Source organism: Talpa europaea (genome assembly GCF_964194135.1).
Source record: "Talpa europaea genome assembly, chromosome: 7".
Classification (NCBI taxonomy): Eukaryota; Metazoa; Chordata; class Mammalia; order Eulipotyphla; family Talpidae; genus Talpa; species Talpa europaea.
In genome coordinates, this window is record NC_140074.1 from 83,029,592 (window position 1) to 83,051,587 (window position 21,996).

A 21,996-nucleotide genomic window follows, 5' to 3' on the forward strand; every position below is an offset into this window, starting at 1 on the left:
TCAACTTCTTATGTGGGCTGCGGGAGATCTGATGTCACTGGGCTGCTCTGCTGCCGCACCCTTTTTCTTCTCATAGGGAAATAAAGCACCAAAGATGTCTTCATGATAGCGCTTCTGGCTCTTTAAGAGAAAATAGAGAAGATGCATCAGCACTGTTGGTCCAACCACCTTCCACTCATCAGGTCTGGGCTAGGAAGAGGCCCCGGGGTGGCCCCAGCTCCCCCATCATACCCACACTCAAGGGAATTTGCCTTCCCAACTGTCATGCTTTGTTATGCTTGGATCTCACTTGGAATTGCTTCCATTTCTGTCAGCACCTGCTGTGGTGCAGACCACCATCTCCTCAAGCTTTATCTTGGGTAATAAAACCTGGTAAAGCCTGTCTAGGGTTTGTCCTGCCAGATGCTCCAAGAGATGTGGGCTCTGATGTTAAAAAAAAAAAAGTGGGGTCTAAGTTTGGGAAACATTTATTGCACATTTTCTGCCAGTCTTGAAGATCTGGGATGCACACAGCAGAGCAGAGGATGGAAGTCTGGTGTTAAGCAACAGCTTTGTCTATGCTCAGCTGCACGTGTCCCAAATGTCTTTGACCTTCCTTGAAACATTTCTCATGGCAAATATCTACCAACCCACTGAGCACATTTTGGGAAATGCCTGTGATCGCCTGGTTATTCTTCAAACACAACAGACTAAGCCTCACCCCAGGGCCTTTGTACATGCTGCTCCCTCCAGAACAGTCCAGCACTCTGTCTTCTCACTCTCTTCACTACCCACAGGGCTCACTTCTCACCTCCTTCAGATCTTTTCTCAAATGTCACATTCTCGATGATGCCTTCCTTGACCACCCCATTTAAGTGACACCCCTCCAACTCCGTTCGGTTTCCCGGGTTAATTTTTCTCCAAAGCACTACACATTTTATTTGTTTTGTTTTGTCAGTCCTACAAGCATGTAAGCGCTTTCCAGGCAGGAATTTTTGGCCTGTTTTGCTACTCTTTTATCTCCCAGCACACAGCAGATGCTCAATAAATATTCAGCTGTCTCTGGTGTTCATATCCCTGCTGCTTTGAAGCCTTTGGCTACAGATACTTTCTGAGCAAGGAAACTTGAGGGGAGACCAGGATTCTTTGCTTCTGTTCTTCAGATGGAAACAACAGAAAGAGTTTCTGGTGGCAACCCGAGAGATGTATAGTGGGACCTAGGGCCCACCAAGCTCGGACCTCCAGCCATCAGAAGGACTCCTTTGGGGTCCAGGATGATAAGCCTGACTCTCAGCCTATGCCTTGACCTGCATCCCTCACCACATACCAGCTGCCATACCTTAAGCTGGAAGAAATAGTCCTCCACCTGCTCTTCATTCAGGCTCAGCTTGGCAGCCACCAGCTGCTTCAAGGTGCAGGCCACATCCCGGGCCATGCGCACGTCCCCGCAGATGTAGATGTGGCCTTGATCTTCATGGATCACACGGAGCACCTCTCCGGCCAACTTCTGCCGCAGGATGTCTTGAACATAAACCTGAAGACAGAGAAGAGGGTAGATCCAGGCCCTGCGCTGGGAGTCCTTGTGAGGCAGTAGGGGGCACAGTGCCTGAGAGGGAGCCCCCTCCAAGCCAGGTCCTTACATGGGCCCAGGCTCAGAATGAGGAGGCACAGGGGCACATGGCCGGCCCAGGGCTGGATTAGGGCTAGAGACAGAAATCGTTCAGTGGGGCTCCCACATCATCTCTGAAGTCACCATGATTCAGTAAGGCATCAATCAAGCCACTTCCTCTGCTCAGGGCTCTGACACTACCTGCCTCCGCCCCAGAAAAGGGAACTTCTCAATACAGACCCTCTGTGGGATCCCCACTATAACTCAGAGCCAGGCACAGAGTCCGGGCTCCTCAATTTCATAAATCCAGGAGTCAGTGGGGACTCTGCTCTCCTTCCACACAGTGACCCCAGAGCTGGGCTTAGAGCAGAGTATGAGATGAGCCTTTTGGGGACAAGTTCACCAGGGGTGGCCCAAGAGTCTGTTCCGTCTCCCAGGGTTCATGGGGCACAGTGCTCCCTGGGGTTGGGGGGGCATCAGTGGGCTGTGGTTGGAGCTGCAGTCTTCCAGCTTTGCTGTGCTTGATCATAAGCGGCCTGGACCATCTCTCAGCAGGCTTTGGTGACTGGGGTAGGGCTGCCTGGGACTTTCAGCAGGCTAGGCTCTGGGGATAAACCCAGTGTTTTACCTTAGCCCTGAACCTTGCCGAGCATGGCTCTTCTGGAAGAGTGAAAGTGAGCAGCCGACAACAATGCACACCGCATCCATTGTCGCCCTAAGCAGAGGCCCACTCAGAAGGGAGGGGTGGTAGAGAGCTCCCCCCACTGCCCTGCCCACTGCGCCAGCAGCTGTCTCAGTCACCTTGGGCTGACCAGGCAGGCGAGAATAGGCTGTGTGGACCTCAAACAGCACCCCCTTCTTTTTCATCTCCAGCGCCTCCTCCCGATAGAGGTGGTCCTCGTCTGGGCGCCGGCACCCGAACACCAGGGTCATGCGGCCTCCACGGAGCCCTGTAAAGACCCGGCAGGCTGCAGTTACCAGGAGGGCCGCTAGAGGGCGCGCCAGGACTCAACTCTGACAAGCTGGCGCCCAAATTGAATTTTCATTCCAGCCCCCATAAGTCATTATCTAGGAACTGCCCTCATCTTGCAGATGAGGGACGAAGCCCCAAGATGTCAGGTCCCCAGAGTCACACAATTAAAGCGTGTAGAGACAGGATTTCATCCAGTGTCTCACAGATCCAAAGGTCTGGGGACATCTCCAGCGTGGGCGGGAGGAAGAGATGACTCCAGCCCCACAGGGGCCCCTGACTGAGGCAAACTGGGAGAAGAACCAGATAAACTGGGGCCGTGGCCCAGCTCTCCCGAGGCTCCAGTTCTACCCCAGCCAGGCGCTGGCCACCCGTACCCCCTGGGCACCCAACCCTACCTTTGTGCTCAGCTTCATGGAGCCGTTGCTGCCAGAAGCTGCGGAAAGGGGCAATCCCAGTGCCAGGCCCGATGAGGATGCAAGGACGGGAGGGATCCTCGGGGAGCTGGAAGCCGCTGCCACTGCAGGGGATGGAAGGAGAGAGGCCCGTCTGCAGACACCCCAGGCTGGGAGACTGTGCAGGACAGAGCTGGGTGGGTGGGGGTATGTCTGGGGTCAGGGAGGGTGTTGAGGGTAGAGAAGGAATGAAGCTCAAACTTGATCTTCCACATCTTGTAGACTGTTTCATTTCCCCGGCCAGCCACACCATCGCCTCACCCTGGGGTTTTTGAGAAAGGACCAAGCCTCCTACTTTGGACCCCATCACTGCTGTCCCCTCTATCCCTGCTGGGGACTCAACCAGGCTCTACTGCCAGGTGATAGACCGGAGAGGCTCCAAAGGGAACTAGTGCCTTCTTTATGGGACAAAGGACCCAGAGTGACACCAAGCCCCAGATCCCTCCATTTCACCCAAGAATCCTGGGGACTGGTAGTCACACAAAGTGTGGGGGTGTTTACCTTCGCACAAAGCAGGGCACTGAGTCTTGGGGCTTCAGGCTGTTGAGCCATGTGCTGCAGACACCATGGTGCAGGGGACCCTGGCCATCTGCAAGGACAGCACAAACCTGACCCACAATGCCCCCCATTCCTGTTGCCCACGCTCGAAGCATCCCAGTGGCTCAACCGACACCACACATCCCCTCCAAATGCCTGCCCAGACACTCTGCTGGCTGTAACGAGGGGACTCTTTTTCTTCCTGGTTCTGAGATCTACCCACTATTCACCCAGGGCTGGTAAAGCTGAAAGGGACTTATAGAGTGGGCAAGCCTCTCTTTTTGCCATTGCAGAAACTGAGTCTCGAGAAGGAAAGTGACTTGTACAAGGTCACCCAAGAGGTGATAAAGGCAGGTTTCGGCAAAGCTTCCCTGACTCCAGCTCCGACGCTCCTTACAACAGTTTCTTCAGAGACCAAGCCAGTCCCTACGCAGCTCCGCTGACAGCGGCACAAGGGGCCTGTCAGGGTGACCTCACTCACTGCATAAAGTGTCTTCACAAGTCCAACCTTTGCTGGTAGGAACCCCACGTGAGGAAAGCTGCTGAGTGTTCCCATCTGTACTGACACCTCACCGTCTCTGCAGTGGCCACTCCTGGCTTGGGAAAACCTCAGCTTCTCTGGATTACACTCCTTTCTTGGAGGCCCACCTCTAAAGGAGCCCTCCACTACTTGAGAAGTCCCTCTGCCCAGTTTTTAAAAACTGTGGGACTGTGCTTCACAGAGCACAGAGGGTTCTAATGTTGGGCCAGCCCCCGAGATTGTCAACCAAGGCAATGCTCAGTTACCGGGACAAGGCAGGGCCCTTGCCATGCCATGAAGTAGCCAAGGGCAACTGAACAGGTTTTGGGCCTCCCAGTCTGTCAGCCCACCCCCAGCATCTGCCTTCAGAGCACCCTGTACTTTTTCTCTTAACATCCAAATAATGATAACTGTTTACCTATTTTTTGAGACTCTCTCCAGTGTTCCTCTAGATGCGAAACTCCACGAGAGCAGTGGCTATGTATGCTGTATTTCTATATTCATGAAGTTGCCAAGTACAGGGAGGTATGAAATAAGTGGTCACTGAATGAGTGAGTGAAGGAATGCACTGTCAGCACAGCTCCGCCCCTGTGTTCTGGCTGGACTGTCAGGAAGGCTTGGAGTCACGGGGCTCCAGGAAGGACTGTGTGCTTTTCACATTTGATTTCATTAAATTGTCCCAATAGTAGGACAACAGAGTGGAGGAAGGTGGTTAAGAACATGGTCTCAGCAGCCATACTACCTAGGTTTGAACCTCAGTTCTCCACCTACTAAGAGTATGACTTTGAACAAGTGGCTTCAATTCACTATGCCTCAGTTTCCTCACCTGTAAAATCCACACAGTCCCCATCTCACATGGTTACCAACAGGTAGTACATATACCAAAGGGTTAGCTCAGTGCCTGGTTCATAATTACTCCCTCTGGCTATCCACAGCTCTGTAAGGCAGGTGCTACCACCCCCACTTAACTGGTGAGAAGACCAGAGGTCAGGGGTGCTGAACAGTTACCCATAAGTCACAGAGTTGGACTACTGTGAAGTCTGCCCCACCTCACCTTGGGTGTGGTATGTGAGCACAGCCACAGTGAGGTGGACCTCCGTGGGGGTGCAGTCCCTGGAGGAGCTGATGGAGTAGTATCGGGGTTTCAGAAGAGGGAGCTGGGAGAGCAGGAAGTCAGCAGACACCCTCAAGGATGGAAACTCCTCCAGCACCTCGAGGAAGGTGGGGCTGTTGGTGAACTTCCACTTGTTGAACTCTGAGGGCTGAGAGTCAAGGGCAGTGTCAGGGACTCAGTGCACCTACCCCACACTGAGGGGAGAGGCTGACACAACCCAGTCCTTACTCATTCATTCATTCATTCATTCATTCATTCATTCCCTCAACAAACACGTCCTGTACCAGGCACTGTCCAGGGTGCTGAAACTGGACAAGCTTGGAGGGGAAATAGTTCCTTTGCTGGAGGAACTCAATCCAGTGAGTAGCATTTGTCTAACTTATGTGCTTAGTACTTCATTGTCAGCAACTCATGGTCAGGAGTTAAATTCACCCTTTATTTTGGGGCAAGTCTTTGGAATCACACAGATCTGGGTTCAAATCTTAATTGCATGCCCTAACTAACTGTGAGGTTTTGTCCCAATTACTAACCTTTGTAAAATGAGGATAGCATCACCTACCTCATGGGAATGTTGTGAGAATTAAATGAGAAAACATGTGCCAAATTAGTACAGTGCAGCCAAAGGATGATGTAGAGGAGGTGGCTGGAATCAAAGTAATTAGTGATAATGATGAAGGTAAAAATGATGTCCCGTGCCCTTTGCAAAGATTTGGGCCTAGAAAGGTCAATTAATGCATTGTTTTAAATAAAGTAGTGAATTAATTTATTACACTTCATGATAAAGTCATTATAATGAATTAAATCAATTATGATTTATTATGAGTAAGTAATCATTAATAAATGAATGGACTAATTGGTGCAACTACCCATCTGTCACTGTGCTCATTTATCCTTTAATCGACACCATCCACTGCCAACTCTTCCTATGTTCCAAGCTTGTTCCATATTTTGGGAACATATAAACAGACAAGATATAGGGGCTGTTCCCTAGCTAATTTCTGAAGTGCACTTTAGATGCATCCCGCAGACATGCACAGATATTCAGTTCATGCAACACCAATGTGTCCTAGAAATGGGACCAGTCCCATCAGTCTGTGTCAAGTCTCACTTTGGGCAGCAGGGTGGACTCTCCCCCCCGGGAAGCTGAAACAGAGTTCTCGGCTTCAGCTCCCCCATTGAGTCCCTGTCCCTGCCTCTCCCACCAGCCCCGGCCTTTACCTGGCACAGCTTCTCCAGCCTCTGCCTCTCGGCCTCTTCCGTGGCCAGTTGTGACAGCTTTCGGAGCAGCAGCTGGCTCGGGGGCGTGGTGATGTCCAGGAAATAGGTGAGGGCCTGGCCAAGTGAGCAGGGGGGTAGTCGCTTGTCCTTGACCCAGTAGCTGCCTGAATAGAGAAGGAGTCTGGGTATAAGAAAGGCCCCATCTAGGCTTCCCAAAGGGTGGTGAGACATTGGGGGCAGAACCCTCCCACCCTCCAATGGTAAGGGAGCAAAGACACCGAGGCTGGGCACGAAGAACAGCAAAGGCAGGAAGAAGACAATGCCCAGAGACAGGGCTGCCAGGGAAGGCTGACCAACAGCCCTCCAAGGGGCACCCAAGTGGACACAATCATACAAAACTAACCACACACTGGAGTCCAGTCTCCCTTTGGCCCTGGTCTGAATTTCACAGGACACCCACAGTTGAACAACAGACTCACAGCAGCTAAATCCATCCAAAACTAATGGATGCCCCAGTTGTTCCTTTAGAGAGAAGTCCACGTCTGCAGTTCTCTGGGGTGATGGACAAAGAGGTGCTGGGGGAGCCCAATCAGTGGCAAATCTCCAGGAGTCCCAAGAGGCAGTATGCAGGGCAGTCACAGCAGAGAGCCAGGAGCCAGTAAATATGTATTCAAAACTGCTCCCAGCTTACTAGCTGGGTGAGCCTTGGGTTGCATCTCTGATGTGGATGTCATAACAAAACCAGCCTCTCTGGGTTTGTCTGAGCATTGAATGAAATGGTGCATGTAAAATAACTGGTAAAATGCCTGGTAACGGTACTCAATAGATATGTGGTAGAAATAGCAATATTACATTATTTTGTCCAGACCTGAGGCCCCATGAGCCATGTTTGTCTCCCTATAGTCAGGGGACATCTCTGTCTGCTGGTCCCCGAGATTCAGGTTTTCTCACATTCTCCTGGACAGCCAGGTAGACTCTGCTTCTCTGACCCCCACCTTCCTTTTTTGGCAGCTCTCTCTAGGGGGACACAATCTCTGGAGGTGTCATCGTCACTGAGGAAGCCAAGGTGGGGAGCTACTCCCACAGGCGGCCATGACTGTTATTTCCTGAGTTCAGCTATCCTTGTGTTTGTCACTGCACTGTGCTCCCCACCTGAACACAGGAAGTGGGTGCTTGGCCTCCCCATTTGGGATGGCCAGGAGCAGGCTCACTCTCCTGGCCACTCAAATCTGACCCCCTATCGCCCCAGGAAGATGAGGCTAGAGGAGACCTTTGGCGGGGAAGCATCAAGAAAGTAGAATGCGGACCTCCCTGGTGGTGTAGGTGGTTGAGTGCCGCACTGTGAAGCTGTCCGCAGCCTCTGCAGTGCCTGTTCGATTCTGGCTGGCTGGCGAGAATCCCATATGGTGCGGCAGACCTCTCCTGTCTCGCCCGCTGCTGCCCTCAGCAGTGCATTTCAGTTGATCTGCCTGTTCTGCTCCCCGCTCTGTCTCTGGTGAATCCTCTCACCCTCCCACGCATCTGCCCTGTACCCCAGTTCTTGTATGCATGAATAAATAAAACTTAAAAAAAAAAAGAAAGTAGAATGCTATGAAATGTGAAGTCATACAACTGGGATCTAGGAGGCTCCTTCTCTCACCTGGACAAATCATCACTAGCTTGTGGGAAATGGACATTTCCCCATTCTGGCATTTATATGGTGCCAGGAATTACGGTGAAAGCTGCCATGTACCTACACATTTGCTCCTCACCACACCCCTCCACGCCAAGTTCAGCTGTCTCTATTTTAGAGATGATGAAACCAAGCTTGAGAGGTTTGGCTGTGATGTCCGAGGTTGCACATCTAGTAAGTGATGGGTCCGGGCCTCGAGTCTCAGAGCTCACCATTTCACACGGCTGCCACCAGTTCTCTGCCAGTCACCAAGCAAGCTGCACACACGTCTGTTGTGGGGACACATGTGTGCAACTGCCCAGCAATGCTAGCTGCAAGTATTGTTCTCTTTATAAACATGTTTGCAAATGTTATCACATACCTGCCTCCCCTACTAGGTAGTAGCTCCCTCAGGACAGAGTCTCATTCAGTTTTGCAGTCTGTGCCCTGCCTGGCATATAGTTTAACAAGTTAAAATTTCAACTGAAAAATATTGAGCCAATCAACAACAAAAAAAAGTGCCAAAATGAGCAAAAGACTGAACGGGAAAGACTTCTCAGCCTCTGGCATTGGCCAGACTGCTCCAAAGAAGCATCCTCCTTGCTGGCCTGCCGGCATATCGAGGACTATTTACTTGCAAGGTGGCTCTAGTGCAGGAGGAAGTCACCCACTCAGAGGACGCAGCTAGCTCTTCTCAGCACAGCTCAGAGCTGGCCTATGAGTGGGGCTGGATGCTGGGGCCTGGGGGAGGCTGTAGTGCAGAGGGCTCACCACTCTCGTCGAGGGTCTCCAGGCGCACAGGTTGGTGGGGTGCAGGGCCATCCACTACTCGGTCCAAGATGCCCTGGACCAGCGCTGGCTGGTTGCCTGGGAAAACTCCAAGGTGTTCTCCGGGCAGGTAACTCAGACCTTGGCTGCTGTCACAGGAGAGCTCCACCAGGAGGATGGTGCGGCTGGAGGAGGGAAGAGAAGCCTCTGGTGACGATACCAGGATTTCCTTCAGGGCTCCCTGACGGATGGGCCCATTTCCCCAGGAAATGCACCCTCCTTCCATTTTCCTGCTTTGGCCCATGAGGGTGGGTCTTGGACTAGGGCGTGGGCCAAGGCAGCCCCTGGGGCTGGGGTGCTGGAGAGGACTGGAGGCTGGCCAGGCTCTGTGGCCTAACCATGGGGAAAGGGAGGTTGCACCCCTCCTGGGCCCTCCCCCTGAGGACTTAACCACAGACTCTGCCTAAATAAGGCATCCCACTCAGAGACATGTGGGCGCTGGGACAGATTTTCCTTGTCCCCAGCACAAACCCTGTTGTCACTGGAACAAAGACCAGCTTTCCTAAAGCATAGTGGAGGAGAGCAGATAAACAAAACCTTCAATACTCACTTTCCCTGGTGGGAAAATGTCCTTTCCTGCCAAAACTTTTCATGAAAGATCTTAAGAAAGAGCCAAATGGTTTGAGTTTCGCTTGGCCTGCCCTTTCGGTGAAAGAGTCAAGTGATGAAGGAGAGGCAGGGAAGCGAGTGCCTACTTCCCAAGCTGGAAGGCTGGCCCGTGCTTAGTGGAGACCAGGTAAAGGCACCCTGACCACAGGGTTCAGCCAGGCTGGTCCTACCAATAGCCTCATCAAAGTGGACAGTTCTTTCCTCTCCTTTCAAAGACCCACTTGCTCCAGTCTGTCCTTCCTGAAAATAAACCCTGCAGAAAATCATCCATGAAGCCCTGTGCTCTCTCCTACCTGGATTTTGGACTCTGCAGATTCTGCTTCGACTTGAGTTTCATAGTGAAGACATTCTTGGCGTGCATGCTGCTGAGGGCTGTGGGGGACAGAGAAACGGTGAGGTGGCAAAGTAACCCTAAAACGGTGGTGGAGGCAGCCTCTACGTGTCTGAGGTGATTATACCCAGACACTACCCTTGGGGTGTCCCTCTGTGGTGATTCTGAGCTTTTCTTTCCTTTCCCCCGTGTTTCTGTATCACAAACAAAGACCCTTAGTCTTACAGAGGGTGCTTGTGATGCTGCTGGTATTGGGAAATGCAATTTAGATGCCCAAATATGGTGATATGTAGGACGACCCCATGACTGGGGAGCACAGTAGAGCACAGATGAAGTTGGGGATGTGCTATCCATGCGGAAACCTGCAGGACCCCTGTACTTGTGCTCAAGGAAAGCAGAATCGCCGAGTCATGGCATCCGGAGGGCATGGAGCTGAAAGTTCATGGACTGTGGCTGGAACTACCTCCGCGAAGGGTCCTTTACGGTGCATGCTTGGCTGCCACCAGATCTGGAAGGCTGGAGCTCAAATCCCAACCTGGCCAGATGCTAGTGATTTGCCTCACCTCCCTGCACTTTAGCTCTGTGCTTTCTCAAAGGATGAGTGTCAGGGCTCACTTAGACCGGATGGGCAAAGAGCCCAGCACCCTGGCATACCTCAGTTGGCATTAGCTACCTTTTTTCTTTCCACTATCCTCCCAAGGTTCCTCTGAAACAGCCTCCAGACACAAAGCAAGCCCGTGAGTCTTACACCCCAACAGGCTCTTGAATGCAACAAGAGAGATGCCTGCAGCCTCAGAGCAGCATCTGCCAGCGGGGTCTCCTTGACCGCAGCTCAGGGCTCACAGAGTTCCACCCAGGCAGGAAGGGCAAACAAGCCCCGGGTGGTGCAGAGAAGCAGGCACCTTTGCTGAGGTCCAAGGGCTGCGAGTCCTGCATCAGCCTGTAGTGGCGCGGGTCCCAGTTCTCATTGGAGGTGTAGAGCTTGGGGATCTGAATGTGGTTTTTGCCTGGGACATCAAATGTCTCACAGGCTGCCTGGAAGAAGAGAGAGCAGACTGATCATCATCATTGTCGTGGTCACCACACCACCACCACCAGGGCTACCATTTTTACATCCTCATCATTGAACTAGTGTGTCAAATAATTACTAAGCACACTTATCTGACAGAGCTGATGTGAAGTTTCCAGGCTCGGCCCACCATAGCTATTGCTATTATTGTGAATGTGGATATGAGCAGAGTCTCATTTTATCTGCATGTCCACACCATCAGGTAGGTTGGATCACTTCCATCTTCCTGATATGGAATCATGTGGGGGAGGCCTAGGCTTGGGAACATGTCTGTCCCAGGGCCACTGAGAAGTGGGATGCTTTGCTTAAATGGGGAAATCTCTAACTCAGTGGGGTCCAGTCACGGGGTGATCAAGACCCACAGAGTTAGGTACAAGGAACCATGTGGTCCCTGTCCCCAGACTCTCTGTGCCTGGGAAATGAGACTAGGTCATCAAGAGGTGACCTGGATTGTCAGAGGAAGAAAGATCTTAAATCAGACGCTCCCTGAAGGCAGGGAGGTGTCCTGGCCACCTTCTCCCACTCAAGGGGACACCTGCTGAAAAACGAAACTCTTCTGGGGCCTGAGGGAGAGCAGCAGAGCCTGAGCCCAGGCCCGTAGCCTGATCCACACCTCGGGCCATGCCTACAGGACCTGCGGGGGTTGTGCTACACAGGATGCCAGGCACGGGGTCCTGGGCAACCATGCACCACAGCATCCCTGTCTGTGCGATAGGGCTGGCTGTGAACTGACCTTGAAGGTTTGCACGGCCCAGCTGCGGAAGGGCTCCTCCTGCCCACTCAGCTCGTCCCCTTCCCCTGTCAGGGTGAGTTGAGAGGCTCCCAGTTGAGACAACTTCTGGTCGATGTCATGAGCAAAGGCGCAGAACTGAGGGTACATACTGGAGCCAAGGCCAAACACAGCATACCTGCCCGAGGAGGACACCCAGACGCTGGAGAGCCAAACCCTGCAAGTGCCACCCAGCGCCCACACCTCCTGAGGCGGGCCAAGGCAGCCCCCTCCAGCTGGGCCCACGCACACCCCTTTCTGGTTCTCCCTAGCTTCTAGCCTTATCACCAACTCTGCTGACCAGCCCCATGCTTGGCCTACACACCTGAAAAAGGCCCTTGGCTTGACCCTTGACACAATCTGAAGACAGGCTCCCTCTGTCCTGGACATCTCCGATTAGAGTTCCTCATAAACCCCCAGTGATTCAGAGTCTGGGCCCACAAGGCAGTGCTCAGACAGTGGGGAGGGGGAAAGCCTTACCTGAACTTGTTGGTGAGCTTTTTCAACATGAAGAGGGATTTCTTCAGCTTCTAGAAAAAGAAAGAGCCAGAGTTCTCAGGACAGGATTGACAGCATTGCTTTTTCTGTTCTTCTGGTGGCCTATTTATAAATTGACCTCATCTGCCAGGAGAAGGTTCTAGATCCACAAATGGAAATTGGTTTATGGGTGGGGCCTGGCTTGGGACTCAGGGACGAGTTCAGTCTTAGTAATTCATGTGAGTCTGCCCCTTGAGGGGGGCCATCTAGCCCTGGCAGAGGTGGGGGGGGCCTGCCTTATGCAGAGCATCTGCAGAGGGTCTCTTGGTGGGACACAAGTGTCTCTTCTTGTTTGGAACCTGGTGAGAGTGACATCTGGTCCCATGTTTTCTGAAATAAGCTGCTTTTCCAGGAAGTCAAGGTAATTGTAGGTGGTACATGACGCAGCAGAAATAGTATCAAATCTCACGTCAGTAAAGTATTCTCTTCTCTGTAATTTTTTAGGTTATTCCTGTCGCAGTCATCTGGGGAGGAGGGTATCCTTCAGAATGTTAGGAAGAAAGTCTCAGACTCATTCTGAGACTACACACCTCTAAGTACTTGCCTATTGCCTTTTTAAAAAAACAAAGAGAAAGCCAGGATAGGCAACAGTATCTACCTAAAATTCACTTTGTTTTTGGCTTTTCTTAGTTCTACTTTTTGCTGGCTTTCCATTTGTGAGAGTGATAAAAAATGTTTAAATTCAAAAAGGTAGATCAAGTTACTGAAGCATACTAAGAATGTGGTAGGAGAGATGGCACTGGCACATGGTGATGACTATGAGGGAGGTGATGGCAGATAAGAGGGCCTGGCGTACTCTGAGCACTCGCCCCCAGTGTCTTCCTTAGAATGTGCTAAATCCCCCAAATCCTTTCTTGGAGCCCCCAGACCTCTGGGACCTTGGCCACCCACCTCTCCGTTGCCAGGGGAGTCTCCGTTCCCAAATGTACTTGTCACCACCAGCAGCAGCTGCTCCTTCTCCAGGCTGTCCAGCTGGTACTCGTCCATGCAGAGAACCTACAGGTGCCCAGGGTGGACATCAGCCCTCGGCTTCCCACCTGGGACTGCTTGCCTGCCCCAGACTCCCTGGGCTTCCCTCCCCACCCCACCCAGGTTGAGAGCCCCCTCCTTCATCTCTATACCCCCTTCTTCCAACCAGCACTGAGAGGGGAGCACTTAACCTGTCAAACCAGCACATCCTCTTGATGTTCCTCTCCCCTCAAGCCCCACAGCAAACACATCAGCCAGCCCTGGGGATGCTTCCTCCCAAATACTGCAGACGCTGTCACACACACCCTTTGGAATTCTGAGTGTGTGGATATATTTTCCATAAAAAATGGCATCAACCGCACAACAGCGCAAACTAACAATGCCTTTGGCCCCTCAGAACCCAAACACTTTGCCTGAAGCAAATGCCAGTGAAATGCGTTGCTTCCTCGCTTTTCTACCCAGGCCGCTGTTCTACCCAGGCTGACCTGACTTGCGGGGGCGGGGAATAGAGTCCTACACTGATGGGAGGAGTCAGTCACCCTTGAGGTTTTGTGTTGTTTGTCTTATTGATCCTTTGCTCCCCCTCACATTAGCACTGCACCCTGTACCGGGGGCGTTCAAGGTGCAGGGTTCAGGAAGGTGAATAACATTCATCTAACACAGCTCATATATGTTGAGGCTTGGATTCTTTAGGAAAGTGCTTCTCAAACCATGTTCCCTGGAACACTGAGGAACTTACTTGCTGTGTGAGTTTAGGAATTCCTGGACACAAGTCTACCCTTTAAGCACATATATACAATGTTCATCAGCACTAATCCAAGGCTCTGAGGCCTCCAGAAGTAGAGCAGCCATTTTCACTTTCCCAGACATCTCTGCACACAGGCAGAGAAAAATGGCAGGCACCAGCTGAGTGGACTACCTTGGGGTTGAAGGCACAGCTAAACAAAGCCCCCAGGTCCCTCGCCAGTGTCTCTGACTTCCCCGTCTCAGTTGCAAAGAGGATTGTGGCTCTGACTCTGGACGCCATAGACTTGCGCATCAGGATTGAGGCAAAGAACACAGCTCTGTAGGGAGAGACAGAGAGATACTGTGGGCTGAGGCAATCTTCCAGAGGAAAATGGTGGTCCAGGAGAATGGAAGTGGACAGCGTTTAAAATGAGGCAAGTTGAGGGGAAAGTAACCCTGTGTCTCACCAGCTGTCAGCAGTGACTAATGACCCTTCTCCTCCACTCACCCACTCAACCCACACTCGGGCCCATGGCAAAGGGGATCCTCCAGATTGGTGGGAGCCAGAATCCACAGCCAACACCTTTCTCTTTGTTCCCTGCACTCAAGTCCTTGAAGAGGAGGCTGACCAGAGGAAGGGCTGCAGGTCAGGTGTCAACACTGGCCACTCCCACTTACTTAACCAAGACTTTGAACTGAATCTCTCTTTTCCGGGGTCTCCGCTTCTTGTCCTTCCACACATGGGTTTTCCAGGCGTCCACCTTCAGAAAAGAAGGCAGATGTGAGGCAAGGTGGGGCCTGGCTCAGCATGGGCTATGCAGAAGCAAGCGAACCATTTGTGTGTTCCCAAATTGGGGAATGTCCCCACCCCCACCTCACAGAAGTCTCTGGGAGAACTTCATGTGGGGATGGGGTGGGGAGCAGTGTCTGTCTCCCCAGATTTGCAGCTCCAGTGTCCAGCACAGAGTCTGTACCTGATAGGTGATTGGTTATATTCTCATTAATGTCCCCCCTGGAGCAAAGAGGCCCCCCTTCTCTCTTGTTTTAGATGGCTTACCACAAGGAAAACTATATAATGTGTAGTCAGAACTGAGATACCTTTGGGAGTAAAAGGAGCTATGACAACAGGCACAAGCTGACCAGGGCCAACACCTTTAGAGCAAGAAAATTTATCTCCAAACCAAACCAAAATCCTTTCTGATAAAAAAAAAAAATGAACTTATTTTGATAGATAATGGTTACTAAATACATTCTGGGTTGGGCACCAGCTCAGCCATTACATATATAGCTCACGTGAGCCTCACAACCCCTTATCCTGTCATGGACTCAATGCCCATCCTTTTAGGGCTGGGAGATGAATTAGGGGTCAGAGAGTAAAATGACCCACCCAAGATCACACAGCAAAGAAGTGGCAGAATCACTCTCAGGTGTGTCCCTGTCATTGTTTATGGCCTTCTGGAAAGGTAGGCACGTAGGTGGCCACCCTCAAATATCAACCCCATCAGAGAAACAGGCCATGCAAAGAATAAGAGACATTTCCTTATTCTCTAAGGAACTCTCTCTCTAATGGAAATGGACAAAAGCTGCTCAGCAGCCTGAATGAAACCTAAAAAACATTAAAAATGTATGGTGAGGGCCTCCCCGGTGGCACAGCAGTCGAGCGCTGGGTTGCGAAGCTGCCCGCAGCCTCTGCAGCACCGGTTCGATCCCCGGCTGCTCCCCGGCCACCAAAGGAGGGTCCCACATGGCGCGCAGACCTCTCCTGCCAGCCGCTGCTCCCCTCAGCAGTGTACTTCAGTTCTTCTGCCTGCTCTGCTCCCCGCTCTGGCTCTGGTGAATTCTCTCCCCCTCCTGCTCTTCTGACTGTACCCAGTGCTTGTATAAATAATAAATAAATAAATCTTTAAAAAATAAATGTATGGTGATCCTGATCCTCCCCCACATGTCCTGTAGGAGTGAGTGTGCACAGGTACACACACCAGCACGTCACACACATGCAAACCCCCCAACACGTGCACGATACATTTTCCACCACTGAGCCCCCGAGACAGAAGAGAGGAAGCCCCTCTCTTACCTGGTAGTAGTAGAAAGGGGACAGGACGTAGTTAATCATTTCCTGGTGGAACACAGGGGTGATGCTCCCAGAGATCGGGGGGACCAGCCAAACCCAGTCAGCCGGGCAGCCTCCCCGGGTCCGGTACTCGTTCTGCATGTACTTCATGAAGGACTCTGCGGCTGAGTGGTGGTCCATGATGGTCACGTTTTGCTTCTAAATAAGAAGGAGCACTTGACGGTAAGGGGCGAGGAAATCAGGAGGGTGGCCTGTGGCCTGCAAGATTCTGGATGGACTGTGGGAAGGCCTGGCAATCTATAAGGTGAGAGACCAACTCCTCCTGGCTGCCTTCTCATTGAAAACACCTAAGTGAAAGGCACTTTCAGAGCATCTTGAAGGAGGCCAAAAGTCACAGCAGTCACGGCCAACCCACTGGTCACATGGTGGCCTCCCCTTGGCTCTCTGGCCAGGACTACAAGCCTCCCTGAACTCCCAACAAGTGGCTCTCTGGAAGTTGATAAACCAAAGCTCAGCGTCTTTTGGCCACTTATTGAGAGAGAGTTCCAGGAGTCTTCTCCAAGGTTGAGGCTTTCTCTGCCAAGAAGAAACTAGACACTTGTGAGGAGGATTGATGCCCCAGGGAAACCACAATTCACAGAAGACAAATCAACACCATATCCCATGGCCTAAAATTAGAAGCCAGCGGGTCTGAGCCTTCCTGCAATGACCCAGCAATGGCAGCCACACCCCTCAATGTCTGGGGCAACTCCTTAGGTCAAGAGACCTCCCTGTTTAATGTGAGTAGTTCAAACCTTGGCCTCTTATTAGCCATGTGACCTTGCACTATTAACTTCCCTAAGCCTTAGTTTCCTCATCTGTAAAATGGGATGGTAACAGGTCCTATATCCTGAGGCTGTTGAAAGACTGCAATGAGTTAATACGAGTAAAGCAGGCCATGCTCAATAAAAGTCCACTGCTATTATCACTTCTATCTGCCAGGCACTGAAGCACAGGCACGATGGAAGTGAAAGAAATGGGCTCTTCTTTTCATAAAATGATGTTGTCACTTGGGGCAGCAGAGGAAACCCAGTCATGTTCATGTGGGGTGATATAGAGATATAGAGAGGTGAGGGCAGAAGACGGGGCTTAGCGCAGACAGAGGCCTGCAGGAAAGATGGGACTGGCAGAGATGGCTTTTAAGAGGAGCTGTCTTGAGAAACAGGTCCAAGTTAGGCAGGGATGGGCATCCCGAAGGAGGACACGGCATGAGTCAAGGCCGGAAGCACATGAAGAGCCAGCTGACAGAGACAGCTGACAGAAGGCCCAGTCACACCTTCTCAAATTTTATGGATACACACACCGCCACTCCCGGATGCCAGCCTAGATCTACGCTCAGGAGCCGAGGCTAAGGTGATAAAGATAGTAACAGTGATAAGCAATGAAAGCAACACTGAAGTTTACTGAGTGCTCACAGCGGGGCAGGCGGCACAGCTAAACATTTGCCTACATTTTCATTTCATTCTTAGAACACTGCGAGGGAGATAATGTCATTATCCTGTTTTACAGACAAGGAAAGAAGGCCAAGTCTTTTGAAGTTTATCCTGAAGGAGGTTGACAAGGAAGTCCTGGAGACTCGCGCAATGGAGGGGCAGGGTGGGCGGTGAGGATTAGCAGCCTCTTGGAACACATCCACATCCTGCCAGTGTGGGGGCTGCGCAGAGCCCCCGGAGTCAGGAGGTTGTGGTCCAGGGCCTCTGAGCTCTTCCGTCTCATCTCAGAACCCCACCCCACCCAACACAACGTGACCTGCCTATGGGGTGACCAGCCCTGGAGAGCAGTGTGTGAACGTGTTTACTGGGTGATTGTCTAATGTCCACTCCCCGTATCACTCCACAAGGAAAGGGACTTTGTCTCTTCACCGCTCAGATCTTGGGCACGTGCCTGACACATAGAAAATGTGCGATAAAACTGCTGAGGGAATGAATGACTCTGGCCCATGTTCCGGCCTCCAGGGCATCTGCCAGCTTTGTGGAGATGGTCCCAGTTTCTAAAGCAATGTCTTCACACATCTCATGTCTTGTTCCCAAAGGGAAAGGAAGTATTTATATGAATAAGAGCAGCAGATGAATCTGAGAGGGCTCAATCCCACACAGGAACTGCGGGTGTGTGCAAAGCTGGGGGGTAGGAGGCTTATCAATCAGACAGGGAAGCAAAGGCAACCCCTGCTGTATGCTGGGGTGCTCATTTATTCATCCAATAAATTTCGGGGGAAGGCTAGTATGGCCAGACACACTTCTAGACTTGGAGGGAGAGCAGTGAATGAGAGACAGGGCTCCCACCCCATGGAGCTCACATTCTGGTGGAGAAACACCACAATGAAGCAAGAAAGACGTACTATATACTGTCAGGAATTAATAAGTATTATGAATAAAAATAAGGACAGAGTTAAAGGAATGAGAGACAGGATGGAGGTGGGGCGAGGGCACCCTTTTACATGCAGTGGTAAGGAATGGGACTCCGAGGAGGTGACAAATTGAGAACGGGGTGAGGGAAGGAGCCAAGCATGGGATGATTTGTGCGAAGAGTGTTCAGAGGGGAAAGCATATGCAAAGGCCCTGAGGTGGGAACCATCTTGGTGAGGTTGAAAAGCAGCAAGAATTCCAGCAATCATGGGAGACAAGGGGTGGCCTGTTGCTAGAAGCATTCAAGTTGACCTAGAGTGAGTGAGTGGGCTGATGTATCCCTAACCCCTAGCACTGTGACTGGGTGTTCAATACCTATTTGATGCATGAATAAATGAACAATGCTGTAAGGGGAAAATCAAGCATGAGATGAGAGGTTGCACCAGATGACCTAATGGAAAGCCTTCAGACTCACAATACGCCAGACACACCTGGAAACTGTGGAGCACGGCAACATTGATCTCGATGACAGCCTTGTCTTTCCAGAGTGAGGCCAGCTTGTGTGTTTCCAGGCCCATCCTCCTGCCCACTTCCTGCAGAACCAGAGAAATGGGGGTGAGGTGGGCTTTAGGATGCCTATCCCTCTAGCTGGCTCAGCTGAATGGTCCCAGTTACCTCCAGGATATTGTAGCGCTGAACATCACAGAAGTCCCGGACCCCGATCTCTGTGCCCATGTACCAGCCATTGAAGGGGCACGCCGGGAACTCGAGGCCACCCACTTCCAGCAGCATGTTGGCCACTGCAGGCAGGGCATACCATTTTAGCTCCAGCTCCTGGAACCACTCATACCTGGCAGGGAGAGAGAGCCAGCTGCAGTAAGAGTTTTCACTTTTGCCTACCGTCAAGCCCCCCAACAAAAAGCTTCAGAGAAAGAGTCGAGAAAGAAAACTCCCTTCCAAGGTTTGATCTCTAAGGTCATCCCATCTGGAGAGGTGAACTGGGCACGTTCATTCATTATGCATTCACTTATGAAAACATTTATTAAGCCTCGTTCACTTATGCAAACATTTATTAAGCCTCATGTACACGACAGACCCTGAGTTAAATGTTGAGACTCCAACACAGCAGTAAAGAAATCTAGTTCTTCCTCAGAATCATCATTTCCCCATAAAGCTGGGGCCCGAGATGCAATGCAGAGTTGCTGTACCAGGTCACTAGGCAGGCCTTGCAGCCAGCCCTTCTGGACATCATTTGATATCAGCTGGGCTTTGGAAGAGGTGGTCCTGGCAGGCGCCTGAGGATTGGTCTCACTTAAGAAAGGAGGGGGCCATGCATGTTAACACACACCCCTGACACCCTCAACCAACTTACTTAGGATGCTCCATGGACACCTCAAGCACAAGGTCAGGTGGGATTTCAAAGAGCTCAGGGTCTTGACCATTAGCCTGCAGGACCAGTGGCACCACATCGAAGCGCCCATACTTGGGCTTCCAACCTAGGTCGATGCACAGCTGCGGGTAGGAGACGCCCAGTGAGTTCACAGAGCCAGGCACCTTGACCCTTCTGGGCTCCACTCTGTCACCCCCAGAGGGTGGATCCGGTACCTGGGTGAACTCCAAGCTGGCAGGGTCCCCTCTGATGGTGCCATCAGGCATGTGGTAGCCGGCGTACCGTATGAGCTGAGCATTCCAGACCCGAAAGTCGTGCTTCCCATCGCTCCGCTGGGGGAACACCGTGATGGCTGACCTGCCCCAAATCAAGGACAGTGTTGTTCACCACCTGATCCAGTGGGGGCTCCCAGCCATCCCCTGTGGGCCTCCCCCATTCAGCTCCTGCAGCAGCATCCCAACATGCCAAGCTCCCACTGGCCTTTGCATAACCTGCTGCCCTTGGTGACATATGTTCTCCCTTCTTCATTTCCCTCCAGCTCCTTCCTTCCCTTAGGGCCAGCACAGGGACTGTTCCCCTCTGCGAGGGCCTCCCCATCCCTCAGGCAGGGTTAGCAGACCCTCCATAGCCCTTCCTCTTGCTGCATCATATTTCTTTCCCTGCAGTCAAGTTAGTTGGATGCTGATCTAGTTCACAACATAGGTTCAAGAAGGCTAGAAACATCTTTGTGTTTTATTCACCTCTGTATCCCTCCACCCCCCTCCCATGCCTGGTCTGCAGTAGATAGATCCCCATGAATGTCTGTTGAACAAAAAAAATGAATGAATAACTGAATGAGCTGTTCAGTCCTATCAGCCTTGACCTCCATGGCCGGGGTAGGAGAAGGTGAGGCAAGGGATGGGTGCTCAAGAGAAGTGATTCTCTTATCTCCAAGAAAACACCATGGTGGGGTCATCTTCTGGAAAATCAGCCTCTTGCCCCTCAAAGAAAACTACTTTAGGGGGTCCTAAAGTAACTCCTTTAAGACGTTACTTCTTAGGGCCTCCCTGGTGGCACAGGCGGTTGAGCGCAGCGCTGTGAAGCTGTCCACAGCCTCTGCAGCGCCAGTTCGATCCCAGCTGGCCTCGGAGCAACCCACATAAGAGCAGACCTCTCCTGTCTCACCCGCTGCTCCCCTCGGCAGTGTATTTCATCAGTCTGCCTGTTCTGCTCCCCACTCTGTCTCTGGTGAATCCTCTCACCCTCCCGCGCATCTGGCCTGTACCCTGGTTCTTGTATAAATAAAATAAATCTTTAAAAAAAAAAAAGTTACTTCTTAAAGTTACACCATCCCTTCCAGGTGATATCAACTAGAAGGAACCCAAGGAGATGGGCTAGTGAGCAGGCTAAGCCCTTGGAGGCTTTCCAACGAAACCTGAGACTTTCTCCCTGCTTTCTCCTCGATGCAGAGATGCCTTCCCAGCTGTATCTTTTGGCTGAGACTGGGGACAGGGTGGGCCACCACCCCTACTGTGGCCTCAGAGGAAGGTGCACCCACCTGATGTTGCCATTGTTGGTGGAATAACGAATGTGTCTGCAGATGTGCTCGAACATTTCCTTGGCAGTGGAACAGTTCCGGGCATCGAAGACCTGCATACAGACATGGGTCAGGGACCACCAGGACAGAGGCCTTGCATTGATTCAACGTTAAAGCCACAGGGGACAGAAGGAGCAGACCAAATCCTCGTCCCCAAAGCCCCAGGTAGAGGAGTGCAACCTCCTTGCTGCACGGACCTGGACCATCTCACCCATCCTTGTGCTCTCCCAGAGCCCCAGCAGTGCCCTGAGGAGACCCTAGCAAATCCAAAATCCTAAGAAAACCTGATTTTCAAGCACCATAAGTCAAGATTCCCATAGCCCCAGCCTCACTCCTTTACAACACAAGCACATTTCACACAGCGTTTCCAGTACTGTATTGTAATTAGAGTTGGTTTCATCGGCATATGGCTCGTGGATTTGTCTGTGCAAGTGCTTTCACTATTATCCAACAATAAGTAATACCCCAATGTAAAGATGACCTAAGCTGCTCGGACAAAGAAAATATATTCAAAGAGCTAAGAGTTTAAATATGTTAGTGTGAAAAAGAAAATGACAGGCCCAAAATGGAGGTGCTTATGCTAAGCCCACCAAGACTGAACACTTAACCTAACTGCATTTCCACCTCTCCCAGGAATGTCATCTTAACTGATCAGGATGGAATTTTCTGGGCAGCACGTATGAA

At 51.6% G+C, this 21,996-nt stretch overlaps 1 protein-coding gene across 1 annotated transcript in view; it reads right to left on the reverse strand.

Annotated features, from left to right (window-relative positions):
- NOS2 (nitric oxide synthase 2) overlaps window positions 1–21,996 on the reverse strand; it is a gene marked incomplete at both ends in the record, with an annotated part of 37,012 nt that continues 15,016 nt past the window's right edge. Inside the window, 21 exons of the mRNA XM_084238931.1 lie at window positions 1–120; window positions 1,319–1,513; window positions 2,390–2,538; window positions 2,957–3,078; window positions 3,515–3,602; window positions 5,125–5,332; window positions 6,403–6,566; window positions 8,825–9,006; window positions 9,784–9,862; window positions 10,724–10,856; window positions 11,624–11,798; window positions 12,140–12,189; window positions 13,088–13,192; window positions 14,085–14,229; window positions 14,570–14,652; window positions 15,966–16,160; window positions 18,838–18,939; window positions 19,022–19,196; window positions 19,719–19,858; window positions 19,952–20,093; window positions 21,274–21,365. Of these exons, the coding sequence (XP_084095057.1) occupies window positions 1–120; window positions 1,319–1,513; window positions 2,390–2,538; window positions 2,957–3,078; window positions 3,515–3,602; window positions 5,125–5,332; window positions 6,403–6,566; window positions 8,825–9,006; window positions 9,784–9,862; window positions 10,724–10,856; window positions 11,624–11,798; window positions 12,140–12,189; window positions 13,088–13,192; window positions 14,085–14,229; window positions 14,570–14,652; window positions 15,966–16,160; window positions 18,838–18,939; window positions 19,022–19,196; window positions 19,719–19,858; window positions 19,952–20,093; window positions 21,274–21,365 (2,844 nt within the window). The remainder of the gene's footprint in view (window positions 121–1,318; window positions 1,514–2,389; window positions 2,539–2,956; window positions 3,079–3,514; window positions 3,603–5,124; window positions 5,333–6,402; window positions 6,567–8,824; window positions 9,007–9,783; window positions 9,863–10,723; window positions 10,857–11,623; window positions 11,799–12,139; window positions 12,190–13,087; window positions 13,193–14,084; window positions 14,230–14,569; window positions 14,653–15,965; window positions 16,161–18,837; window positions 18,940–19,021; window positions 19,197–19,718; window positions 19,859–19,951; window positions 20,094–21,273; window positions 21,366–21,996) is intronic.